The 26,009-nt window shown below is 34.2% G+C and overlaps 4 protein-coding genes and 1 long non-coding RNA gene across 10 annotated transcripts in view; 3 read left to right on the top strand and 2 right to left on the bottom strand.

The window, feature by feature from the left end:
• LOC126756663 (14-3-3 protein zeta) overlaps positions 1–16,712 on the bottom strand; it is a 48,846-nt gene extending 32,134 nt beyond the window's left edge. For 2 of the 3 annotated variants that reach the window (XM_050469882.1, XM_050469884.1), the window contains exon 1: positions 14,070–14,184. The gene's annotated coding sequence lies outside the window, so the exon portion shown is untranslated. Of the gene's footprint in view, positions 1–14,069; positions 14,185–16,594 lie in introns of those variants that run through there. The other variant, XM_050469883.1, reaches the window with a different exon arrangement.
• LOC126756664 (uncharacterized) lies at positions 14,187–15,196 on the top strand. Its single transcript, XR_007666622.1, has 2 exons — positions 14,187–14,313; positions 14,397–15,196. It is a non-coding gene; the product is annotated as an uncharacterized LOC126756664 (long non-coding RNA).
• Positions 16,713–17,242: 530 nt separating the features above from the next.
• LOC126756787 (mRNA turnover protein 4 homolog) lies at positions 17,243–18,323 on the top strand. The gene is made up of 3 exons (XM_050470168.1): positions 17,243–17,377; positions 17,458–17,705; positions 17,761–18,323. The coding sequence occupies exons 1-3, from the start codon at positions 17,350–17,352 to the stop codon at positions 18,256–18,258; spliced, it is 774 nt and encodes a 257-aa protein (XP_050326125.1). The 5' UTR covers positions 17,243–17,349; the 3' UTR covers positions 18,259–18,323.
• Positions 18,273–19,484, bottom strand: LOC126756786 (SAGA-associated factor 29). The gene is made up of 3 exons (XM_050470167.1): positions 19,297–19,484; positions 18,612–19,233; positions 18,273–18,551 (listed from the first exon to the last, which is right to left on the bottom strand). Exons 1-3 carry the CDS (start codon positions 19,333–19,335, stop codon positions 18,337–18,339), a joined length of 876 nt encoding a protein of 291 aa, XP_050326124.1. The 5' UTR covers positions 19,336–19,484; the 3' UTR covers positions 18,273–18,336.
• A 424-nt stretch (positions 19,485–19,908) lies between these two features.
• On the top strand, positions 19,909–25,839 carry LOC126756780 (uncharacterized). Of its 4 annotated transcripts, none has more exons than XM_050470157.1 (9): positions 19,909–20,249; positions 20,416–20,517; positions 20,685–22,030; positions 22,093–22,227; positions 22,309–22,440; positions 22,498–22,559; positions 22,634–23,316; positions 23,379–23,539; positions 24,465–25,839. In XM_050470157.1, exons 2-9 carry the CDS (start codon positions 20,458–20,460, stop codon positions 25,204–25,206), a joined length of 3,321 nt encoding a protein of 1,106 aa, XP_050326114.1. In that variant the 5' UTR covers positions 19,909–20,249; positions 20,416–20,457; the 3' UTR covers positions 25,207–25,839. The 4 variants fall into 4 exon arrangements, with proteins under 4 accessions (XP_050326114.1, XP_050326116.1, XP_050326117.1 ...); XM_050470158.1 differs by having other exon boundaries at positions 19,930–19,991; XM_050470159.1 differs by lacking the exon at positions 20,416–20,517.
• Positions 25,840–26,009: the final 170 nt, after the last annotated feature.

Below are 26,009 nucleotides of genomic sequence, written 5' to 3'. Positions count from 1 at the left end.
CAATTTTCAGTATTTTATCCTTCGTCCAAGTTATAAGTTAAGTTTTTAACTAAATCCTGTAAAGTATCCTGCCAATGCGGGCGCTTCTTTTTCCGAAGGGTCACCGGAAATGGCGTCGCGCTGACCCAGTTTAAAACATTTTTTTTTTTTTTTTCAAAAATTTCAGAATTTTTTGGTAATAGTGTATGTTTATAACAACAAAAAATTTAAACAAAATATTTCACTGAGAATTTTTTCTAACGGACGCCTATTATTGGTGTTTACCAGTGGTGGGATCAAACTTTAGTAACACTATACGCACATGAATTCACTCAAATTTCTTTAGAACGCACTTTAGATCCATTTACACTTTCCTAAAATTCCACAAAAATCTCAAACTATACAAAAAAAAGCAATTCGAATACTTAAATACTGTTTTCAAGTACCCACTTTGTATTTCGAACCTCACTGTTGTAAACTCTATGTCATACATACAATGTACTTAATTAAATCAAAGTTAAAGAAGTGGACGAGAGAACGTCAGGTAATACATTTTCCGTTTTGTTTCACAACTTTGGTCATTTCCTGCACTAAACCCTAATTAAAGAAGTAGCAAAATACCTAACAAATGCTTACAGCTACACACACATATACACACAAACACAGCGCACCCGAAGCAAAAGCTGCAACATTACATAGCAATAAGCTGGAGCATCTGAGCGAAAGCACCACTGGCTCGTAGGTTTAAAAATACCACAGCTAAGCTTGCTGCCCTGCCGCTTGTACACCCACTCATCCGACGACCCACAAATGCGGATATACAAATTGAGCTCAAATAAAAAAAATCATAGCATACATTCAGGCGTTAGAGCGTAACGCGTCGTGTTGTATTACATAAATAACAGGAAACCAGGTAGTACGTACCACCTAATAGGTCAGCCCTTTACATAATGGCCATCATGTGGGTCGATTGACTAATTTGTTTATTTCGAGTTGACATCAATGCGATGACCCGAGCGTTGGTACTGGCGAACATACGAGTATGTACAGACACCATATATACCAACCACTGACCTGAACGACCGTCCACTTTGTAAAACATTGCCTCAGGCGGCAACATGTAACGGTAGTTGAGTTTTCGGAACGAGTTTTTGTGCATATATGTTGGTGTGTGTGTGAAATATTTTTAGCATCGTTGGCACTTTTTGATGATAATTTTTAATCTGCGCAAATATGCATATATTTTTATGTGGATGAATTTTATACATGACAAGCGCTACATACCCACGTATATAATATATATGTATATAGATATAATCATTATATACACGCATTATTTTTTGCTTAGATTGTATTTGATCTTGGGCTTAACGCAATTTATTCCACACAGTTAAAAACAAAAGTAAATAAAAAACAGTTATTTCAATGTGTTTTTGTACAATGTGGCATAATTTGTTATAAACTGAAGGTAATCACTTGCTAGTTGCTTTATATGTTTTTGTTTTTGTATTTAATTAGTGTACCAATGATCAGCAACTGATCAATGCCGTATAGCATGGCGTATGAGTAATATCAATAGCTGATTTCAAATATGTGAGTCATCGGCATATGAACGCAGTTCGAGCTAGGCATGCGCAATGCATACCTACGTGATTTAGAAATAATAAAAATGTAAACAATGATGATTATATTAATTGTAACCAGATAGTTAAAGCTAAACAACTGATTCATACAAATGTACGTACGAAAACATACCAAGTACCGTTGGGTGAAAAATAAAGTGACTTTGAATGTTCATATAATTTGTCAGCATTTGTTGTGTTGTTGATTAGACAATATACGAAATAATATCGACATTAAATTTTGCGACTTAAGCTCGATATTTTGGTGACCAAACAAGTAGAAATTAGACTTAAACAAGAAAAAAACGCTAACTGCGGCTGCAGCGGAGCTATTATACCCTTTACAGCTGCATATATTATAGCATTAAATGGTTTAAAAAGATAAAAAGATTTTATCTTCATTTTGATCGGTCAGTTTGTAAGTCAGCTGAATGCTATAGTCATCCGATCTCTTTGTTCGGAGGTTGTGGCGTTGCCTTAGAAAATAATCTGTGTTAAATTTCTCAAAGATATCTTGACAAATAAAATAGATTTCCATACAAAAACTTGATTTCGATCGTTCAGTTTGTATGGCAGCTACATGCTATAGGGGTCCGATAACGGCAGTTTCGACAAATTGGCAGCATCTTAGGGAGAAAATAACGTATGCAAAATTTCAGATCGATTGGTTATATACAGACAGAAAGACAGTCGATTATAAATACTCTGCTAAGAGCATAAAAACGGCATTAAAGTTGCCTTGTTGTTGCAGCCAAAGCAAATCCTACTGCAAAATCGATTTTTGAAATATTTCATTGTCATAAAAATATTATAATTGACACGTTAACCCAGGTAGACCAGAAATATATGAAGCCATCACGCCTATCTACACTTCAACATGCATGTTAACAACCTAAACGCAAAAAATATACATATTGGGGTCACAGCCTGCGCAAATATGTTAACTTGTGTTCTGTTTAACATTTTGTAAACATGAAGAAAATTTCTGTTACATTTTTAATGACAGCATTTTAATTGCTGCTCGAAATGTGTGTAGAATTGGAAAGGAGAAGGGCACACATTTCATTGTCAAGCGCACACACACTCGCCCAGCCAACAATTGATAAAGGAGTGTGTGTGTGTGTGTGTGTGTGTGTGTGTGCAACAACAGCAAAAAGCACATATTCAGCGAAATATTGAATGACAAGTGCAGTCAAGTCAGTTTGTATCGCTCAACCAACGAAACAACCAAACAACACAGCCCAATGAGTTGAAATGTATACCACAACGGCAGAAACATTGATTTAAAGGACAAGGTCCCCGGCATCCGTCATAAACGACAACCAACGACCGACAAGTGAGAGAGTAATTTCACCAGAAATACCGACACAAAGCATTTAGAACTGGCAAATAAACTGTTGTGGGGACGATATTGTGCAGAAATGTGTTTGTATGTATGTGTAAGGTGGCAGCACAGCAGTTGGTATGTGCATTAATTTATTTGTATATACATATGTATGTGGACAGGCGCTTTGTAACAATTAACATATGCTCACTGGTTAAATAGCAGCAGCAGCAACAGTAGGAGAAATGCACATGAAACAATAGAACAAAGGAAAAAATGTGAAATGCAAAAAGGTCTATTATCAACTAAGTACATACATACATATATGCATATGTATATATACATATATACTGATGACGATATGTATGTCAGTTATAAAGCTTGTAATCCGTGTTGATGGCCTTAAGCCAAGGAAAACAGTGAAATGTTCCAGCAGTAATATGTACTTGGCGTGAATTGCCTGCAATCAGTTTGGTAATAACGGTATAAATGCTTCTGCCGATTATATGAAATGTGTGCGGAATTAAAAGTGGTGAGAAAGCAATTGGACGATTAAAAAAACGTTAAGCCTAAAAAAGGCTAATTGCTGCAAGAAAAAGTAGACATACATATGTATATACACAGGGTATTATGGTACATGTTTCTGATGAAATTTTCAAGATATGCTACAGTGGGTCAAAAACTAAATCGGACAAGGCATAAGTTACATTTTACTAGTAAAAGTATAAATATAGTACAAATAAATAGTACAAATAAAGTTAATTCCGTACAAAAACATGATTTCGATCGTTGAGTTTGTATGGCAGCTACATATGTATGTATATGCTGTAGTGGTCCGATCTGAATAATTTATTCGGAGATTGTGGCGTTGGCTTGGACAAAAATCCATGTCCAATTTCGTGAAGATATCTTGTTAAGTAAAAAAGTTTTCCATACAAAAACTGGATTTCGATCTTTCCGTTTGTATGGCAGCTATATGTTATAGTACTCCGTTCTGAACAATTTGTTCAGATGTTGAAGCATTGGCTTGGGCAGTACTCCATGTAAAATTTCATGAAGATATCTTGTCAATCAAAAAAGTTTTCCAAACAAAAACTTAATTTTTATGCTTCAGTTTCTTTGATAGAAGAGAATATAGAAACACTAATATAGAGAAAACTGATAGAATCGATATTAAACCAAACATTATTTTACTTTAACATTTAAATTCTATTTGTCCGAATATTATGTTCAGCCACTGTTGTATGTATCAGACATACATACATACACAAATGAGTACATAATTAATTCATAAGATCGAAAGCAATATTTATACTTTTTTAATTCTGTCTACTTTCATGCTTCAAGTAATATTTTAAGGGATATGAGAGGACTTTGCTTTTAAACAGAAGCCCGAAAAATCACTCAAGCGATGATGTATAGTAAGCGAGTAAGTGGAGACGTACACGTGCATGTGAAGGTAGAAAAAATACTCTCACAAAAAATAACATAAATACAAAATGCTAAAAACGATATAATACACAAGCGTGCAAACTTACACACTTCCTTTTGCGTATACTTAAAAAAAAATCAAAAATAAATCTCACCAGGTGAGTTGGTGTACCAAAAGGACCGATTCCATCAAGTGAAGTAAATTTATAACGGGCGGCATAAACACAAAGTGGCAACAGCATACATATAAATATGTATATTTGAAATAAAGCGGCTGTCAACGGCGCTGTCGAAGTGAAATGGAAAGTGAGTCAGCCAAGTGAAGGGAAGTTGGTTGACGTGTGCCGAAGCAGTCTACTTAAATTACGATATTTTCTAAAGACCCACATTTACCAATAATCCGTATTGTGCACTCAACTGTGGGCTAAACACATGGTTACCTCTGGGCAAATACAAATACATAACGACATATATATGTACTTGCATTTGTGTATATGTTGTAGCTGCAATATATAGAGCGACGTTATGAAGCTTTGTTTGGTGTACTTAACTCAAGCGCGACGTTCTGGAACAAAATATTTTTTAGGTGTGAGCAACCCTTGATTGATACATACACGCATACTTACACATTACAAGCCATAAGAGTTTGTTTGTACATATGTAGGTGTACATACATACATATATAAGCAATATTAAGGGCAGTACAACCAAAAATAAATTGTATTACCTAACGGAGCGCGAATGTTGACAAAAGCTCAAACAGGTGGAGCCAAAGAGCTGAAAGGCTAGCATGAAGCATTTCATAAAATTTACACCAAATATAGACATGAAGCAATAACTAGCCACATTTTTAGCGGGTTTGTCATGTCATTGATGACACTGAAAATTGTGGTTGATTAGATTTAGATTTTTCAAAAGGGCTCGTTAGGTGTTTAGACAATAAATTGATATTTTTTAATACTCTAAAGTAAAATTATGCTCGAAGAGTTTCGAATTTTTTCGGAAATAGTGATTTTTTCGACATTTTAAAGTTTTAAAATGTGTAATTAATTGTTGTTGTAATATCACAATACAACCTAAAAAAAAACTCGGATTGCTCCAAAAATATGGATTTTTCGACATTTTTAAATTTTTAAATGTGTTATTGCTGTTGTAATATCATAATGCAACCCTAAAAAGGTTTCCGATTGCTAACATTCTGAAGTTTTATCTAACGAATTTCGTTTATTATTGGAAAATAAAAATTATTCGAAAATCAAAATTGTTCGGCAATTGCAAATCTTATCTCGATTTGAAACAAAATAAAAACCATTTTTCTTTTAAAGAAAAAAATTGTGCTGCATAAACAAATTGAGTCTTCCTTCCTACCGACTCTTTTGAAAACGTTTATAAATGCTGTAGTTCCCTAAGCACGCATGTTGCTTATGAATATGCATGCAGGGGCTTAGCACTGTGTACCGCATTAAAGCCCTGTCAACCTTCGCCAAGTTTAGCCGCAAGGCTGCAAAACCCAAAAGGGGAGTGCGAACAAAATGAAATGGAATAAAATGAAATACATGCTAGCTGGCTATTTGGACTCTTCTTTTCGCGCTGAATCATCACTCTGTCTGCGCTGTGTGGCATGCTGGCGCTACTCTCATCGACTATCGTTACCCAGCTGATGTTAAGCAGTCTTGTTCTCACAGTGGGTGGGAGAGTCGCATATACACGTACACAGACCCACCTAGGTATATGTATATGTGCGTTTGTGTGGCATAAAATCAATAAGGTGTCCTTGCGCAATTCAGCTTCTCGTGGATTTTCTTGTTAAACAACAATAAAAAATATCCATTTATTGAAAATGTAAAATTAATGAAAAATTTTTGAAAATATTCGTGTGGGGAAACCGCAACAGCATAGCAACCGTGAACATATGTTAGTTGCACAAAAACAATAACAACAAAGGCTACTACCGTAGCGATTTAGGACGAATAGGCGCCCAATAAAAGAAATAAAGAAAAGCAGCTTTTAACATCACGTGACACCGTCACACACAGCTAACTGTAAGCAAGCAACTATAAGCTGTAATAGGTCAATAGTGTTAACTTATTATTAGGAAATCTTATAAATACATATAGAAATCTCATAAATGAGTAATACAATAGTTAAGCGCCTACACGTTCGACTCATAAATATTGTATGCCACATTGAAGGATACCACACCATCCTTTTCCATCACTTTCTTCCACGTAGGGGTGGATAAATATTCAATAGGCCAATCGTTAGACAGGTTGACGCCGTCGTCTCTTTCCCAAGCTGTTGAGTATGTTGGTCATATGGTGAATTTCGCTGCGAATAGGCTTTGAGCTTTGAGGCGTTTACGTGATTTTCATAAGCGACATTGAAAATTTATGCAGCAATGAAATATTGAATCATCTTCACTTCAGTGCCATGAAATGAACTTCAATAATAGATGACTGTCAAAGATTTCGCTTATGAAAGCATTTACAAGGCGTACGTGTCAAAATCAAGGTAAAATATAAATATATTCAAAGGATTTTGGGTATTGACGCATATAAAAGCTGCTGACTCGTCATCAGATTTCAGGGAATGCCGTTATTGGTGGGATTTACTTTAGCACAAATTAGAAGGTACGGCATTGCAGTACGACGCTAGTTGCTTCATAGCAAGCTATACCAATTCTTTATGAACAAAAAAAAACGTAATTTTTTTTAAAGAGATATTTGTTCACAATATTTTTCAAACTCAGATCCTTGTCTATAAGATAACAACTTCTCGAATGATAGCTAAAATTCCAGCATATTAATGTATCCTGCGTGCCGATGACGGTCTACGTGTCAACGTGATTAGAACGGACCCGGAATTTATTCGACCGAGGTTAGTCAAAATTCTTTGGCGAAAGTTTTTTGTCGCTATAACAACAACATATTCATTAGACACGGCAGTAATTAAAAGTGAAGATATTTGAACCATGCTTCGATACTTCCAATGAGAAAATTCCTTTATATCATCATTCACAGTTCGTTCTCTTCCACTGCAACATCCAACCGTATTTTTTCAAAACCTGTATATTATGAAGTATAGTTTGCGCTTGAGTTTGATACAAATCAATTTCGGACTACGAGTCGACAAAATACAAAGTTTTCAGTCTGAACAAAGTCATTTCTTCTCAGTTGCAGAAAAGCGAATTCTCCCATTATGACAATCAAACGAAACTGAATTAATTAAACACCTCGTATACAAGTATTGAGCGGTCTTCTGCACAACGCAAGTACATACCATAGGTAAATAGGAGGTAACCGATGCCAGAGAAATAAACGAGCCTATTAGCCAATACAAAGGCACACTTTACGCAAAGCACTTAGATGCACTTTGCAGAAATTAAAGACATTACTTCCATGTTAATAAATATATTACCAACAAAATGAGTAAAAGAGGTAAAAGCTGTTATTGATAACATAAGTGATGCAACAGCTGCACTGGTCACATTGGTGAAAGTAAATACACTTGATTATTAATTAATAAATGACTATTACATAATAAATTAACTACGATTGCTATTTATACACATAAGCTAATGAACATGGCATAGCATAATATACAACCCGATCAAATTTAAACCGGACTGACAAAAAATTTATGTATTTTTTACAAAGCTTTATTAACGCCTTCAGTCGGCTGCTTTTGGGAGAATATAAGCATGCCAAGTTTAATTGAATTTTCAAACACTTGTCATAAGCCTTGACTGCGATAGCCTTCAGTGCCTTTAGGAAGTTTTCGTTTCTTTATTTTTTTATGGAGCGCCATTCACTTGATTTTTGGACGATTTCGACGTCGTATTCATAAATACAGGTTTCGTCACCAGTAATAAACCGTTTGATGATTATAGGGTCCTCAGTGTGTCAAGTACCCTTATCTCTTTCGCGACCTCTACCCGCAGATTAAGGTCTTTTGGTACAAGCGTAAGTAACCAAAGTGTATTGAGTCGATTCACAAGACATGTTAATGTTCTCTGCTATTTATTTCATACCAAGAAGATACTGCTTCTTTACCTTTTTCGTTTTTTCCACATGGATAGAAAAACGAGTCGCACCTTTGTTGATGACGATAGCGTAGAAAAAGGCAAGTTTTTGATGACTTCACAACCTTCACTGCATGCTTTGTGACACTCAAATACTTGCGTTCATGAAAAAGTAGATTACTCAAAACACCAAACCTTTCTGCAACATTTTCAACGATTCCTTAGCCGTGATTCCATTGGAAATACTCATTGTCAGGCAAACTTGTTGTTCAATGTTTTTTAATGTAAAATCGCCATCCAAACTTTTCGCGTCTTAAACAAACAACTGTTAAGCACACACTAATTGACATACTACTATATGGAGATCAAACTTTAGGATTCTAGGATTTTTTTATCTGTGCTGTTTGCGCGTGCAGTTTAAATGGACTAGTCCGAGTCAAATTTGATCAGATGTTATGTCAACTCATATAATAATGTATTTATTTATATATATAAATATATATATATATACATATGATAACTAAGGTATGTACATGAGTACATGAAAACTATGAGAATTGCTGGGTAAACACAATATGACTGTGCCACAGTATATTTGGAGGACAAGAAGTAATTACGTATATGCTTGCGTCACTGCAATAATTCCCAAACAAATAGAACGCAAAAGCAGAAATGCAAATTAAAAGTTATATGCAAACATCATTTATGTGCATAGACACGGAAAGGAAAATCGAACAATAACTGAGAGGCGAGTGTGGAGGAAATCGTCATTTTGTGCGCTAATTTGCAACTTATTGTCGAGCAATTAGTGTCCAGGAAGTAAATGCATACATATTTAACTCTACATTACATACATATGTACATATGTGTAAATTTTTTTATAAGTATGTATGCATACAGTAGAACAGTAGAACCAGAATTAAGCAGTCAACTATTTCAACTACCCAGAATGCCTAATTGACGCCACCTCCCCTTCTTTATGATTGCATATATTTATATATGTCAATGAGTAGGGAGGATATAAAAGTGTATATATTACGTTTTTCAAAGTCAAGATCGAATATGTAGACAATGCTGTTAGACGATATAATTTTTTTACACAATTTGTATGTATTTGTTAAGCAATTTGGTCTATTGTTTGTCGTGAATTAATTTCTTTTTTTGCTGACACATAGTGAGAAATTGATTTACCATACTTATTTAGTAGATGGAAAATTAAAAAAAAAAACACATAAATTACCAATATATGAGAATTATAATTAAGTTTTTTAAACTAATTATTATTAGGTTGATTAAATATATTAACGTTATTTACACTAAAGCTAATTCGATGACATTTCACCGACATTTTTTTGTTTGTTGAATTGAAAAGTTATGAGCAACAGGATGGCAAGTCTATCAACGGTATTAATAAATAAGCAAAACAACAGCTGATTGTCTGTCACTTACTGGCATTTCATTTCTTACGCGAAATTTTAATATTTTTTATAAAAATTAGTTAAAATTTAAATTTTCAATATTCTTTATTGAATTTGCAACATTATTTCTGTTCAGTAATTTACTATAAATGTTCAGCGAAAACCCGAACTGTAATCAAGTTGTAAGTGCTACCTTTTAATTACGACGGGCTCGTGTATTAAATAAAAAAAATTTTTGTTGTTATGAAGCACTAGACACTAGATATGATCGCAGTTGCATTCTTCGTTGTTGTGTGGAAAATAACAAAGGTTAGAAATACACAGCTCGGCAGGGTTAGGCCAATTTCTGCTTTTATGTAGAGCTAAAATTTCCAAGTGTACTAAAGCACTCGAAACCCCATATGTATGTAAATATGGATGTATGTTAGAAGAAAGATAACAGATCGTAAGTACAAAATAAAGAGAAAGCGTTTTCTGAGAATTATTGTTCCAAAGCATGATTCAATGACAAATAAAATCAAATAAAAATTTCAAATATTTCCTATCTCGTTAAGCACGCGTTTAGAACAGAATTAATAAAAAAAATTACAAACAAAAAACTGACAAAAGAGAAGTGTTCAATAGCGAACAACAAAGTATAAAATACTGACAGCAAAGCTAAAAATAAATGGTTTCTAGCCGCAATGAAATGATCTATGTAAGAAAAGCATATGTATATGTATTTTTATGTATGCTTGTGCATATATACATACATATGTACATATAATGTTATGCATATAGTTATATTTAAACAAACGACTATCGAAAGAATACACTTCTAAACTTTAGAAAATAATACAAAAGGAGAAACGAAACTACAGATGATTGTGAGAGCATACACGAATAGTTTTCATATTACTTTTCCGCGTCATTTCTTCTTTCACCTTTTCGTTATAAAAGACTAAAATCTATAGCAGACAAAATAATTAGCGCTTAGAGAATGTGAAGTGTCGACAAAGAATATTTTTGAATTGTCTCTTCGACTAGCCAAAGAAAAACTACCGGCGAAAATCAATTTAATAAAAACAAGCACAAAAATAGGTGCAGTTTTGTAGCGAATGGCAGGCAAAAGTTTTAAAGAAATTCTTAATTAATTTTTAGTTGGTTAATACTGCAGTCATAGTTTCGAGTGGGTTACACTGTCACTGGCTGTGGATCGCCGAATCGTAAAATGGTAAAATGAAAATATGTTGCAAATTTTAAAACATTAACAGCGGTTGTAGCTATCCAGCCAAGAGAATTTTCCAAGCATAATTTAGAACAACATCAATACGAAACTTAGGAAACCAAAAGGATAGTCCCTAAAAAGTTTTCTTATAATACACCGAATATATCATAAGAACCAAACCGCCGATTTTAACTTCTTGGAAATACATAATAACATATTCTAGCGCTAATTTCGAGAAATGTGTAACTTTCCGTAAGAAAAAATGAGTAAATCATTGGAAGTGAGTAGTTGAGGAAAATGAGAGCATATCTCAAGCAGCGTCCCATATGTACGGGTATTCAAATAAATTGGGAGATACATGCGCCTCGTGTTTTTCATTCGCTAAACGTAATAATGACAGTTTAAACTAACATTTGGCGAGTAAATTATATAGAAAATAAATCAAAATGAAAGAAAACATTAAATTTAAAATAACGTGAATTCGCTACTACACCCTAGTGCAAAAGCCATGCGCATTATATCAATTGAGATACTATATTTATAATAAATTTAGTAAGTACGACCATTGAATGACGGTACAGAGAGCGCCAGAGCGGAAAGTCAATGAGCTATTGTCGCACCATGCCTGCAGTGAAATGTTAACGAAATTACACAAAAAGCAAATCTTAATGACGGTTTGTTGAGCAACAGGAGGGTTGAGGTGTACCGATAATAAATGAAATGATAATAAATAAAAAAACATTTCGTACTACGAGTATGCTGAATTATTTACTTCAAGTTATTTATGTTAGTATTAGCTGCATAAAGTAAATACAACTAAATGAAATATTCAAGCAAAAATTCAACAAAACTACAAAGGTATTATTTTTACCATAATTCGAAAATCACATGTCAAAAAGCAGTGAGCATTGCTATGAGAAATACATGGTTGAAACGAGTTACTACGATTTAGCACGAAAACCAGCAGAGCGAGAGTGCCAAGAACGTTACTCATTATGAGAACCGAAGCAAATAGTACGATACAGGTCTGGTGGCATGTACAGTGAAGTCTACTTGAGGGGATACCACTGCTATACAGTAATAGCAGCAACAAAATAAAATTTAAGCGAGAGTCATGAAATACTGATATATTCCATATATTCAAGTACGAGAGCACCACCGAGCACGTACCACAAACGGCATAGCAATAGCAGCAGCAACGGCGAACGAGGCGACAAAGGTAGTGCCAACACCAACACCACCAACGCCAGAGAAGAGAGACCTACATACATTAGTTCATGCATACAAATATATGAACATACATATGTACTTAAATACGAGCATGAATGGGCGGATGTATAGTTTGAGCGAATGCAAGCTAAAAATTAGATGTGGGGATACAATGAAATTTTATCAGAACGTCGGCGACGACGAGGCAACGCAATGACTTCAGCCCATCGACGAGGTGGAGAACTCAATAAATTTCTACAGCGTTCTTATATGCAAGAAGAAATAACCGAATAACGACTTGGTAGCAAAGGCAAAGAACAACGACAACCGCTCGCGAACGGTCTTCTGCACATACGCATTTTGCCGCATATTTCAATGTACGTAGTACATGTAGATATGAATATTTACACATACTTATAAACGAATTTTTAAGTTTGTTTGCGTTAAGAAGATTATGAATGTATGTATCTATGTATGAACACAGGCATAATGCACAAGGTATAGTACGTGCCACTATGGATAATATTAGAAAAAGTGGACAAACTTTGGCTACATACAAAGAATATGTTTAGTTAAAAGTTATTATGGAAAAAGATGTATTATAATAAAGAATTATCTATCTACTAGATAGAAATATTGTTGGATAGTCATATGGAATGGAGGGAAAAACTGTTTAGAAACTCCAACCGTGACAACGCTTGCGTCGACGTCTGCGCCACTTTCTGTTGACTCACTTGTATACGCTTCAAGTTACCGCAGTATACATACGCATAGACATATACCATATATAAACATACATTTGTATGCATATGTGTGAATGAACATACATAATTTATATTCAGAAGTCTTTGCAAATATTACGAGTAGAAGAGCTTTTCTACCTAATGTGTATTAGGGTTTAGGATCATAGTTATATCAACCCGTTGTTGAACTTAGAAGCATTTCATTGAAAACTCACTACACAAAAAAACATTGTCGGCATTCTTTATCCGTAATTAGATGGCAGTATAAAAACGGCAAACCGTCTGCAAACATGGTTAACTCGATAGGCGAATCCAAGTTGGTAAGGTAAAGAAAATGTGGTAGCAACTACAAGCGCAAGCCATGCCAGCACAATCAACAACAACAGCCAACAGCCAACCGCTAGTCGCCTGTCGCCACCGCCTTGATTGCCAAATGTGTGTTGCCCCCCAACTTGGCGGATTGTGGATAACGGCGAGTGAACAAACGAACGAGGAATTTCACATATACACGCACACAAACACACATTCACATACACACTCTTATTATTTAAGTTGCCTACTATTATGGGTTCCGCCAGTGAGGCGGTGTTGTTGTTGCTTTTTTACTTTGCATGCTGTTGCTGTTGCTCTACTCGCCGCCGCGGTCGTCAGTACTTTTTGCGTAGTATTTTTATCGATCGAGTTAAACGTACATATGTATATATGTGTAGCCACACCACACCACACCACATTTATTATACTAGAAAAACCATGACAGCGCCAAAGGTAAAAAAAAAGCAGTTAACGCCATAGATTTTGCAATTATGGATATACATATACATATGTATATTATTTACGCATAGTTCATCACAGCAAAGTCCACTAGTTAAGTAAAATCGTTAATGATTTAAAAGTGTGCCTTTCGTCACTTTGAGCCATATAGATGCACATACATACATATGTACATATACAGTACATACATACAATAGAAATTTCAATAAATTCGTTTCTTCTATACACAAATGCCAAATGCTTTTAATTATACAACGTTTTATCACTTCGTTTTATTATTTTTCACTTTTCTCCATTAATTTTCATTTGCATTATGAAGTAGGTAAAAATTATATTTTACTTACTTTTGCTTCAATTGAAATGACGACAACGACTACAACGACGACAACGAGAACGAACGACTGAAAGCGACGACAACGACATACGGACGATGGAAACCACTATGCTGAGGCTACGGCCAAAAAGAAAACTATTCAACTTGTGCTTCTCGCGAGAATAGAGAACATAGTGCGCGTGTGCAGAGCGGAGCTGAGTCAGTACAGTAGAATTGCCAGATGTTTCTGGCCTGGCTTACGCTAAAACAATGTGGTCAGTAGTCTGAATACTACTACTAAACTCAAATATATATTTTATCAAAATTACACTAGATATTTAATACACGTGTATTTCAGGAATTCAGGAAGTATGCAGCCCCTAAAAGCATGCTGCTATTAACCGTAGCGGAACCGAACTCACATCCGTTTAAGGACTGCCACCACATTTTTATACACCAAACTATTTCCGGAAAGCTTTACATAATACTATTTAAGAATTGCTATTTTAAATGGATAATAACTTCACCAAACCAACAACAATAACCAAAACACAATTATCAAAAAATTTTACTAAAAAATACAAAATCTATAAGACATTAGGTGGCATCTCTACGCATCAACTAATCAAGCTCTTCTCCATTAGTGCTCCTACAATGCACTCTAAAAAGAGCGTAGCTATCTGAAAAATTCGCGGTAATATTCATTTGTGAGTACATTTGGAGCGAACAAACCAACGAAAAAGAAATTCGCAAATAAAATTGCATCGAAAGTACAAATCATACTATACAAAGTTACACAAACCATAAAATGCATAATCAACTGGCGGTATTGCGATTCTTTTGCTTCTACAACATCCACAATTATGAGCATGTAATATATTCTCAATTCTACATTTTCATTCCAGGACTAGCACATGCTCACAGCAAGGTCGCTCTGCAAAAGTGTTGGCAACTCTGAGATACTATATTTAAATGCCCTTTGTATACACAATAAAAAACAACAATTGCTTAAAATCACAATGCTTCTTATCAAAGTGAATGAGATGTGAACGATAACAATATGAAGTCATTGCATTTTGAGGCACCACAATTAAAGAAACTTCATATTTAGTACTTATTTCCATACAAAATACAAAAATAATTATATTAAATATTAAACATATGTATATTTGTTGATATATATGTACATATAGTATAGTGTAGTACAGTATGGTATAGTTTAGGATTTAGAAAAATTTCATCTGCAATATCAACAGATCACGTGCTGCATTGACTGGCAAACACATACACAAGTGCAATAACTTTTATAAATACAAATTTACGCATACGTATAAATATGTATATGAGTAATTGTGGCAGTAGTCACACTGTTTTGAAGCGGGGCAACAAGGGATTGAAATAAAATATGCAACCGGCTTATTCATCCGCCTTCTGAATAATGCATCGCCCAACCGAACTGATGATACATCGACTACAACGCTTATACAAGTACATTTCATACAGAGGCCGTTCAATTGTTGATAATTACACTTCAATTGGTAAAGCATGGAAATAGTATTTATCAACATTATACATACATAGGTATTAACATGTAGCAAAGTAACATCATACAAAATCAATCTCATCTTATAATAGAATTATTCAAGAATATGGATGCACCGAAGCTAAACTAACCTTCAAAATAAAGAATTTTCAATATAACTTGATTTTGATAGTTCACCAGCTTTATAATATAGTGGTCCGATATCGACGATCCCGAAAAATGAGCAGCTTCTTGTGTAGAAAAAACCGTAAGCACCATATATTTGTACATATGAATATTTTAAAGCTTTTAATAAACATTACATATATAATTCATACATGCAGATGTATGTATATAAAATCAACGAAAAAATTAATGATAAATGATGCTTTTGAAAGTAAGTGGCGGTGTATTATTTACTAATATTAACCACTAGAAACATATAAAACGATATATGTCGAAATATGAATGATTGCTTGTTGAGGCATAGGATATACTATGCAACCCTGTTTCCCCAATTATCACTGCAGTATTATTGCGGCATGACCACTCTGTACCGAGCTGATTTAGCGCATTACGTCATCATGACTACATGGTTAGCTGCGTCGCAGCCGGGATAACCATTTGCACCGCCAAATTCCGATTATCCATTAGCAAAAATTTTTGATGCAAAACGGTAAAGTTGATTCAGTTAAAATCAACTTTTAATTGAACTACTTATGCTCTATGGAGAATAGCGCCTCCTTTCATAACAATGACCAACTTTGCTACAAGGCGAACAGTTCCTTAACATTGAAATACAATTCATTTCGATGTATATTTAATTAACTCTTTTTGCCATTATATTAATGACCTTTTCGTATTATATTAATGGCATATACATATGTTATACCTGCCTATTCCACCTGCTCATTTTTTCTACCTACACAACCGCACTTTTCATATTCTCTAAACACTTTATACACATTTGTATGGCAGATAACAAAGTCTCATAACAATTCATTGCGCATTCAATATACATATTTAATACTTACCACTCAATTTGCAAATTCACCAACAATTTAATTTAAAGTTTATTTCAATTTTCACAATTGCGACAGACAAACCGATTTCTTTTCCCACGCGTTGACGAATCGATGACAAATCTGAGACAGGGATGGGAAAACAGGGTTGCGAACTTCGGCAAAACAAAATGTAAATCTACATTTATATCTTATATCTACAAATATATTATTATACAAACCATATTATATATCGCTTTCAGTAAAATATTTATATCTATAATATTTCAATACTTTAATAATTATTATATAAAATTTAACAATATTTATTGGTAAGCATTTTTCATATACCTAGTACTATCAGAAACTTCCCTGATGTACATATATAATCTATTACAATTATAATACTAAATTTACACACTCTACAAAATTATTCTAATAGATTATTTGCATTTCTAAGCATTTGAAATAGCAAAAATTGTGTTTAAAGATACAATACCTATTATTGGACTCAAAGAATAGTTTTTATATTATTTACAAATTGCAAACTTTATGTTGATATGGACTTTTTCTATTAATGAATAAAACCACAGAGTGTCGATAACATTTAAATCATCTGATATTTTTTAAAACAAGTATCGCAGTGTCGATATACACTTTGTATTGTAAAATGTTTTTTCGATAATATTTAACCATTTGAAATATTGCACGTGTTGTATCGCACAGTAAATTTTAGCGTAAATTGAGAAATACACCAATTTGTTTCCCAAAAATAAACTAATTTAAAAATGCCACGCTCCAAAAGGGATAAGAAAAGTATGTTTATATTAATGAAATTTCAATAACGTTTGATTTGCCTCCAATAACTTATTTGTTTATGCGTATTACTTGAACAGTTTCGTTGACCAAGACTGATCGGAAAGGGCTGGCATGGAAACAAAAAATTATTGAAGATATTCGACACTGTGTTGAAAAATATCCAAATATTTTTGTTTTTCAAGTTCAAAATATGCGCAACAATCTTTTAAAGGATCTACGTCAAGAATGGAAAACAAATTCTCGATTCTTCTTTGGTAAAAATCGCATAATGCAAATCGGATTAGGACGCACAAAAGCTGAGGAAATAGAAGTAGATCTTTATAAGGTAAATATTTATTTATATTTTTTGTATGTATTGCTCTAATGGTATCACTGTTTAGCTTTCTAAGCGACTGACAGGACAAGTTGGTCTATTATTCACAGAAAAATCAAAGAAAGAAGTCTTGGAGTGGGCAAAAAAGTACTGGGCTGTGGAATATGCTCGTAGTGGTTTCAAAGCAACAGAAACTGTTGTGTTGCCAGCAGGTCCTCTAGAGGAATTCACACATTCCATAGAACCACATTTACGATCACTGGGAATGCCAACAAAACTTCAAAAGGGTGTTGTAACGTTGTATAGTGATTACACTGTGTGCGAAGAGGGTAAAGTGTTGACACCAGAGCAAGCGAGAATCTTAAAACTGATTGCGAAACCCATGGCCAAATTTCAATTAACAATGAAATGTTCTTGGACAAAGGAAAGCGGTTTTGAATTGCATGTTGAAGATGATATTAATGACGACGAGGATAAAACAGACAGTGGCCAAGGCGATGATGTAGAGGATGAAGAAATGGATCAAGATGAGTCAGACAATGAAGAAGATGATGATGAAGAGTAGTTTAATTGTAAATATAGATTTAATTATTACATTTTATTTTATAAGATAAATTTACTGAATATAAATACGTTGTTTTTTTTATGCTGAAGAAACACTTCCACTTCCACCACCTCCACTCTTCTTTGTTGGTTTGTAAGCAATGACATACCGTTGAGCTACTGGTAATGGATCAGCGTATCCGTTTGTACAAGATGAGTCTTCAAATAGCACCAAATAATCCTCTGTGGCTGTCTGCGGCAAACGGTGTATAATAGCTTTGTAAAAACATGTAGTTTGCGGATAAAGTGCCATGACTAAAAATAGGAGATATATCAATATATATATATATTTATACGATTTTTGTCTTGACATACCAACTGTGTCTTTTGGAAACAATGCATGGCCATCAGTTTCTGGATTAGCTCTCATCAACGGCAGTGGTATAATCTTACGCTTACTTAATACATGACGATCCTTTTGCTCTTCATCTATATCGATCACATCATATTTGTTTTGCCTGTGTAAGAATTGCACAACTTCTGCTAAAATCCAATTTTCGTCATCTTCTACACCTTTGACTAAAGCCGCTACATTATCACCAACTTTTGCAATGTAATTGCTTTCCGCTGGCGTAGCGCCACATAAAGGAGGCACCTTTTCACCCGGCTTGCTTACAAATAGAGGCAAGGTCTGTGCAGAAATTTGAACCATTTTCATAAGGGCTCCTCGACGTATGGCCTCCTTATTACCAGCATTGCGGGCAGCAACGCGACGTTCATTTCGAATATTCCGAATCTCTTGTATTTTTTCTAAAGCACCACGTATAGTCGCCTCTTCATGAGAAGCATCTTGCAGTCCCGTTTTGAATAATGTTTTCAACTTTTGTGGTGGAAAATTTGATTGTTGTGCGCGAAGTATACTATTCACATTCGCCTCAGAACGCCTACGTTCCTCATCGATTTGATGAATGAGTCGCTGCAAATCTTTTAAACGGTCCTTAAAGATATTGTAAATGTTTATTATGAACATTTAATAAAAAGAGCTGACGTATATATGTACCTGAATTTGTAGAGCAGCATTTTCAGCAGTTAGTGGCATCTTTGAGTTGTCTATATTAAATATTTTGTTTATTTAGAGGTTGCAATCGTTTCCACGGTCGCTACTTTCAAATTATCAAATTCGGATAAATAATATACAATTGGGGAAATATATTTTCAAGTTTGTAATAAATGTAAACAAACAAGGATGTAATTATATTATCGATATATTTTAACTATCTCAAAAACGGTATAAGAGCTTACACTTTTATTATGAATTATGTATTTTTTGTATATTAACTTTGCAAACCTTTTAAATTTGTAATTTTGATATTTGTAATCTTCTCTGAATTTCATACGAATGAAATGCTTGCCAGTTGTAAAAATTCACTTAATGATAATGATAGTTTACACCAGACACCGTAACATATCTATAAAAAATTCTCCTCATTCACTATATTTATTTAAGTAATCTATGTGAAACACTTTTTAACTAGAAAACATATATTTTATGTACATTCAATTTTTGTTTTTTTTTTTTTTATGAATAATCGTATTAATCGATATTCTTTAATCGATGGCACGGGTGGTACCACAAACTTTGACAGTTTCATTGCCCAGTGGCAATGCAACTTCACCTATTGCAAACAGATAGATCACCGCAGCAGAATTTTGTATAATTGTTCTAGGATATTTTAATTAGATTCCGTGATAAAGGTTTATAAAGAATAATATTATCGAAATGTGTTTAAATTTAACTAATATTGGCTAATTAAAATATTTTGTAATCTATTGGATTAATTATTTGGTGTTGAATAATAGCGTACATATGTGTGAAGAGAAATCAGCGGCAACAATAACAGGCGCGCGCTTTTCACTACGCTTTGAGTAATTTTTTTTTATAAATGTGAACATCTGGCTGTAAATTGCTTATACAAACCTACATATAGATAGTGAAAGAATTTTTTAGGATTGGTAAATAATATAAATGAATATTTTTAGATTTGTATCAAATTAGTTTTTATAAAATATATATTTATTTTGATAAAGTATGTTGAATGTAATATGTAAAGTATTGACTATCCTAATATTGTAGTGCATTGTATTTGGGGTAGAGTTAAAAATACCTTCCTTACTGCAGGTTATTTCAAAAGCTGGGACTGTGAGTGCAATTTTTTGAAGTATGAGCGCAGAAAAACGCTTCAAAATTAATAATAGCTATGAATCTGAACCGTCTAGTGGTGTAAGTGGTTTCCAAATTTTCTCAATTCTCCACCTAAATACTGTATATGTAGCTTCATTACTTAATATGCATGCTCTATTTTTTCATTATATTAACATCTACATCTTACTTACATTATTTATATTATTTGGAAGTTTGAAATATATTTATATTTTTCACATTTTCAGTCGTCTCTCTCCGAGCCACTGGAGTACAACTCAGTTTATGACGCAAGTATGCATTTACCATATATACTGAAACCACCATCGTATGAAACTGAAGTTATAATCCAAGCAGACGGCAATTATTATATATCAAGTCAAGAAAATAAAATTCCACTCATATCAGCAATGTCCAATTCGTTGCCAGGAATATATGAAGAACCATCACCAAGTAGAAGCAATGAAACTGTTGCAAGTCGACCAATAAGCTTAGAGTCAGCATTTAAAGGTTTTACAGAAAGTCCTTATGGAAAATTGCAAAGGCAATTCTTTCCTACTACTTCTGTATCTGCTCACCTACCTGATTCGTTTGAAAAGCCAGTTCCCACAAAAGGCAACACCGTCTTTTCAAGATTCTATGATATGATTGTCGAGGAAAATAGTTGTAATGCAGTTGACATTCAGTTACTGAACGAAAAGGTCTCGCCTACAGAAATAGATGAAGTCTCTCAAGAAAATGGCGTCGATTATTTGCTTTCACTTAGCAAAGAATTAGAACCTGTAGCTTCATATCACCAATCTCAGCCATTGGCAGAGGTCGAACTATCGTTTAATGGAAAAATAAAAAGTCTGACTCCACCCACAGCTGATGAAAAAGAGGGAGAATCTACTATTGAAATTCAAAGCCAACTTAATCAATCCTTTATTCTTAAAAAATATAGTAATGAAAAATCACCAGACTTGTTTGGCGATGACGATGACGATGAAAATGAAGAAGACGTGGACACATGCAATTATGAAGATCGCTACAAAGCTGAAGAATTAATTGAATTTGTTGGGACAGCTGTTGATGAAGAAGCAACGGAGATTATAGAAAATGAAAATCAGGTGGAAATTGTTTCACCAGTCGCCATTGCTATTGACAACGCAAATAATGATCAAAATACCGTTGAAGCATCTATGGACACAAGTGTAAATAAATCAGTAAACTGCCCAACTGAGTCCAGTTTCGCTGACGAGCAAACATGTGAATTGGACTCACAACAAACAGATCAGCCGCGTGCAGATAATTACAGTTTATATCGCGAGAACTGTCGTCGAGAAAAGGAACTCTTACGCCGTATACGAAAATGTTTGGCCGGTATACCACCACCTCCATCGGTAACTATACCACAGTTGGACATGTTCAGTGCTGTGATAAGTCGAAAACAGGATATATTGGATTTTACTGTCGATATCAACTCCTCAAGTAGTTTAGGTGCTGGTAGTACTTCAAACACTTGTGCCAGCCTCTTCAAGCCCACACATCCGATTGATGAGACGAAGGAAATGGGTTGGCGACAGGTGCTTGGTGTCAGACAACATGGTCTTAGGTAAAGTAATGCGCTTGGCATACGTGAAAAATTGTTTGTTATGTTTTTTTTTTTTGTTTCAGTTTTAACCTATGCAAGGCATCTGAAAATAATGAGTATTTGGGCTTGTCTGTAATTGAACGCTTCATTGGTGCCGAAACAGCGTCTTCATATCGTAATTCACCATCTAGCGCCAAAAAGCGTAATGCACGTATGAAGTGAGTGAACTTATAAAAAATAGTTGAATCTTTTATCCTACCTTTTATCGTATAAATTCTGATATTCGTTTTATTTTTCAGATTACTGACACAATCCCCTGGAAATCGTTTAAGCCATTTGGCTAGACGTCGTGCCACTTTCTCTTCAGCGCAGTTGGCCACTCAGAAATCAAATAGTTTGCGTGGTCCACAAATATTGGTGGATGTTCAAAAGTATGTAAAACAATCCTTATCCCAATGCAATTCCAACATTAATCAATCTCTCTGTAGGAAGAATAAAAATCGGCGTAAAAATACACCAAAACGTATGACTCCAGGCAGCAAAAAGAAAAGTAATTATCTAAAGTTTTAATAATATATATTAATATAGTAATATTTTAATATTCGATGTTTCTTTTTCGCTTAGATCGCAAGACGCCCTCATCATCGGCACGTAAACGACTTTTTCGTTGTGATCTCAGTAAACCCGGCCCGTCGCGAGAATCTTCGAAACGCGCACTGTTTCAAAGCCCGGCTAAGCAAATGGAACAGAAACAGTCCGTCCAAAGACTGATGCCCAGCATTAAGCCCGAAATAGCAAATCGTGTTGAGAAATCAAAACGTGCACTTTTCTCACCCGACAAAGGAACGGAAAACTCAAATGCAAATATGCTAAGGTCGAATGCCGCACAGCAAAGTCGTTTAAGTACACAACAATTTGATTCGATCTTTAAGCGCAAACGTTCAGCCATCGACGACGACGACTCCGCTGATTTACCATCACAAAGCAGTAAACTGTTTCGAGGTGGTGCTGAGAATTTAACACCACGTGCCTTAAAAATTAAAAGTCAAAGCTTTTGTATTGGGGCTGGTTCCTCGTCAACACTGCCTACGACCACTGCGATTTCTGGTTTAACTTGCATTGCTGGTGTTGAAACGCACAATTTAATGGCTAGTAGAAGCTCAGGTCTCGGCAGTAGTGTCACTTTGTTTGGCAGCACAAGCGCTTTATCGTCTGGTTCAGCAGCCATGAATAGCGGTGCGAAAATACAACGTTCGCACTCGGAAATGGTTGCACAAACAAGCAATTTAACGGAGAATCAACGGAAGGTACACAGTGAAATTATTTATATGCTGAAAACAAATTTTATTTCAATTATGATTGATTGTAGAAACTTTTGTGGGCAGTGTCGCAAGCGCTGCAAGAGAAGAAAATCACCATGAAACACGAAAGCTTCAAACAGTATGCAGCAGTATTGGCTAGAGTTGTGCGGCGTATCTTTCAGGAATTTTTTCAAAAGAGCAGCACAAGCAACAGTGAAACGTTGTTGCGGTAAGTTTGTGTGTTGTAAAATGAATTGCATACAGAGTCGTAAATAATGCTTTAAAAATAAGTCAATTAAATTTTTTTTATTTTATAATCCCTAAAAATTTAATTAAAAGTAATGTTAAATTTTTAAACCAATCTCACAAATCAGATTAATAATTTATTTTTAATTCTAAATACGGAATTTAAAAATTTAACTCTAAGCATATACTAACAAATTAAAAAACGCAAATGTTTTTGAATTTACTCTTTTCGCTTTTGCGCCGTTTTTGAACTACAGCTCGTACCACTATCTTTAATACTTTATACTGTTCGCTAAATTTACACATTTAAATTGTTTATATTTTCTAAATATTTAATCCCACTTTTTGGTTGTTAATTTTTATTTAAAAAAATTTGGATGTAAAATATTTTATTTAAAAAATGTTGGATTTAAATTAAAATTTAAAATTTTTTTATTTAAAAAATTTTGGATTTAAAATAAGATTTTAAATTTTTCCAAAAATTTATAAAAACAAAATTTTAATGTTTCCCAAAATTTTTTTTATTCCAAAATTCGCAACCAAAAAATTCCTTTGGTATTAAAAACTGAACATTTTATTTTTTATTTAAATAGTAAAAATTTTAAATGGGATTTAAAATAAAATTTTAATTTTTCCCAAATTGTTTTTTATTAAAAAATGCGCAACCAAAAAACTCGTTTTTTTTTTTAATCCCAAAATCAGTATTAAAAATTTTAAATATAATTTTTATCCCTACAACTTGAACTAATCCAAACAGAAATTAAATTTTAAATTTTTAATTCCGCTTTTGGAAAGATTTTTATATTTAATCCAAAAATTTTGTATTAAAATATTTACAACCCTGTGTGCCAAGAGATTGCATATATTGTGTAGAAAAATATTTTCAAATTCATATAAATTATTTATAGTCTGGCCAAACGGTATGTGCACAATGTGATAGGCGGACGCAATGCAGACGATATTTACCTACATGCGAAAGCGAAAATTGCACGCGAGAGAAGCGAATCCAATACTCGTCTTAGTGGTTATATTGGGCCAGAGGAGTATCGTCGTCGTAAAGACACACAAAAACAACAACAGCAACATGAGGAGCAAAATAATTCATTTAGTCAAAACACCACGATCTCAGCCTCAATTTCGAACATATTTTCGTGCGACAAATCAATGGACTCCTTCTGCATGACGAGTGGTTACGAGACAATACCCGCCTCCAATACAACAACACAATCAACTTATAGCTCCCAACTTTTCGATAGCAACTCAAACCCGTCATCACTTAAAAAACTGCCCGTACAACCGAATGCCTCGCTACAAAATAGTTCTTCCAAGAATAATATGTGTGGCTTAGCCTTGCGTGAAAATGTCAATTTCGAAATCGAACAACAACGTCGTTCTACACAAAAGAATTTCACCGGCAAAGATCAACGCAATGTCAGTCCATATGCCAACGCTAATAGTCATTACTACCACAATAACCACAGCAACCAGCTGATAGCAAGCAATATTAATAGCATACCAATCGCACCAGTGTTGTGTTCAGCTTCCATGGGGAAATCGCAATTGCAAACGAAGAGCATGTTGTCCGCGGAAACCAGTGTGTTACATCCAGGCTCAACCAAAGTGAAGCGACAGATAAGTTTCGATAATTAATAATACCTCTTTCACAGATGCTCTAGCATTCGCTACTCCACTCACCACCATCATTAGCTGTAGAAAACCCTTAGTTAAATTGTGGTCTTTTGTGGAATATCTAACAAATGCCAACACTGATAGTGTGTTAGTGGTCATTTCCAAATATATAAGACAGTCTTGAATTATTAAGTAGTTATAAGTAATAATTAGGAGAATTTGCAATGTTTCTAATATATGCCTGTAAAGACCCAACCAAGACCCCATGATGATTTCACGTAATATTTAAAATTTCGTTTTAGCTTCCGATATAATGCCGTATTAGGAAAAGCAATCTGTACTCGTACATACATATGTATGTATGCAAGCATATACATAAATACAATATTATTGATGTTGCGGTGTTTGATTAATTTCATACAAGATGCATGCATACATACATATGTATGTAGGTCTTAATTGCAGAAAGCAAACGGTTCAAATATATGTACGTCAAAAATACACCATTTCAAAAATGGTTTGGCGGCATAATTGTCTTGTTTCTAATACATACTTTGAAAATTACATTACTTAAGACTTTTTATTGCTAGTTATCTTCTAATGCGGCCCAGTACACGAAAAAAACGAAAGTGAATAAAGACTTTTCAATTTAAATTAAGCTGTGTTTTACTGATAAATTAAAAAAAATGTGAAAATAGCAGTGAGAATGGTAAGTGAGATGACCTTAGAATTACAGCAACGGCTCGCCATTGTCAATATTTTTATACCCTGAACAGGTAAAAGTTTTTGTATGGAAAACTTTTTTTTGGCAAGATATTTGCATG

The sequence above is a fragment of the Bactrocera neohumeralis genome, chromosome 4, assembly GCF_024586455.1.
Source record: "Bactrocera neohumeralis isolate Rockhampton chromosome 4, APGP_CSIRO_Bneo_wtdbg2-racon-allhic-juicebox.fasta_v2, whole genome shotgun sequence".
Lineage (NCBI taxonomy): Eukaryota > Metazoa > Arthropoda > Insecta > Diptera > Tephritidae > Bactrocera > Bactrocera neohumeralis.
The sequence above is the reverse complement of the archived record's forward strand: the minus strand, read 5'-3'. Positions and strand labels throughout refer to the sequence as shown.

Coding starts and splice junctions, on each gene's coding strand:
- LOC126756787 (XM_050470168.1), top strand. CDS start 17,350: ATGCCACGCTCCAAAAGGGATAAGAAAA. Junction 17,378..17,457: donor CTCCAAAAGGGATAAGAAAA/GTATGTTTATAT, acceptor TTACTTGAACAG/TTTCGTTGACCAAGACTGAT. Junction 17,706..17,760: donor TAGAAGTAGATCTTTATAAG/GTAAATATTTAT, acceptor ATCACTGTTTAG/CTTTCTAAGCGACTGACAGG.
- LOC126756786 (XM_050470167.1), bottom strand. CDS start 19,335: ATGCCACTAACTGCTGAAAATGCTGCTCTACAAATTCAG. Junction 19,234..19,296: donor ATGCTGCTCTACAAATTCAG/GTACATATATAC, acceptor AATATCTTTAAG/GACCGTTTAAAAGATTTGCA. Junction 18,552..18,611: donor GTTTCCAAAAGACACAGTTG/GTATGTCAAGAC, acceptor TCCTATTTTTAG/TCATGGCACTTTATCCGCAA.
- LOC126756780 (XM_050470157.1), top strand. CDS start 20,458: ATGAGCGCAGAAAAACGCTTCAAAATTAATAATAGCTATGAATCTGAA. Junction 20,518..20,684: donor AATCTGAACCGTCTAGTGGT/GTAAGTGGTTTC, acceptor TCACATTTTCAG/TCGTCTCTCTCCGAGCCACT. Junction 22,560..22,633: donor TCCAGGCAGCAAAAAGAAAA/GTAATTATCTAA, acceptor TTTTTCGCTTAG/ATCGCAAGACGCCCTCATCA.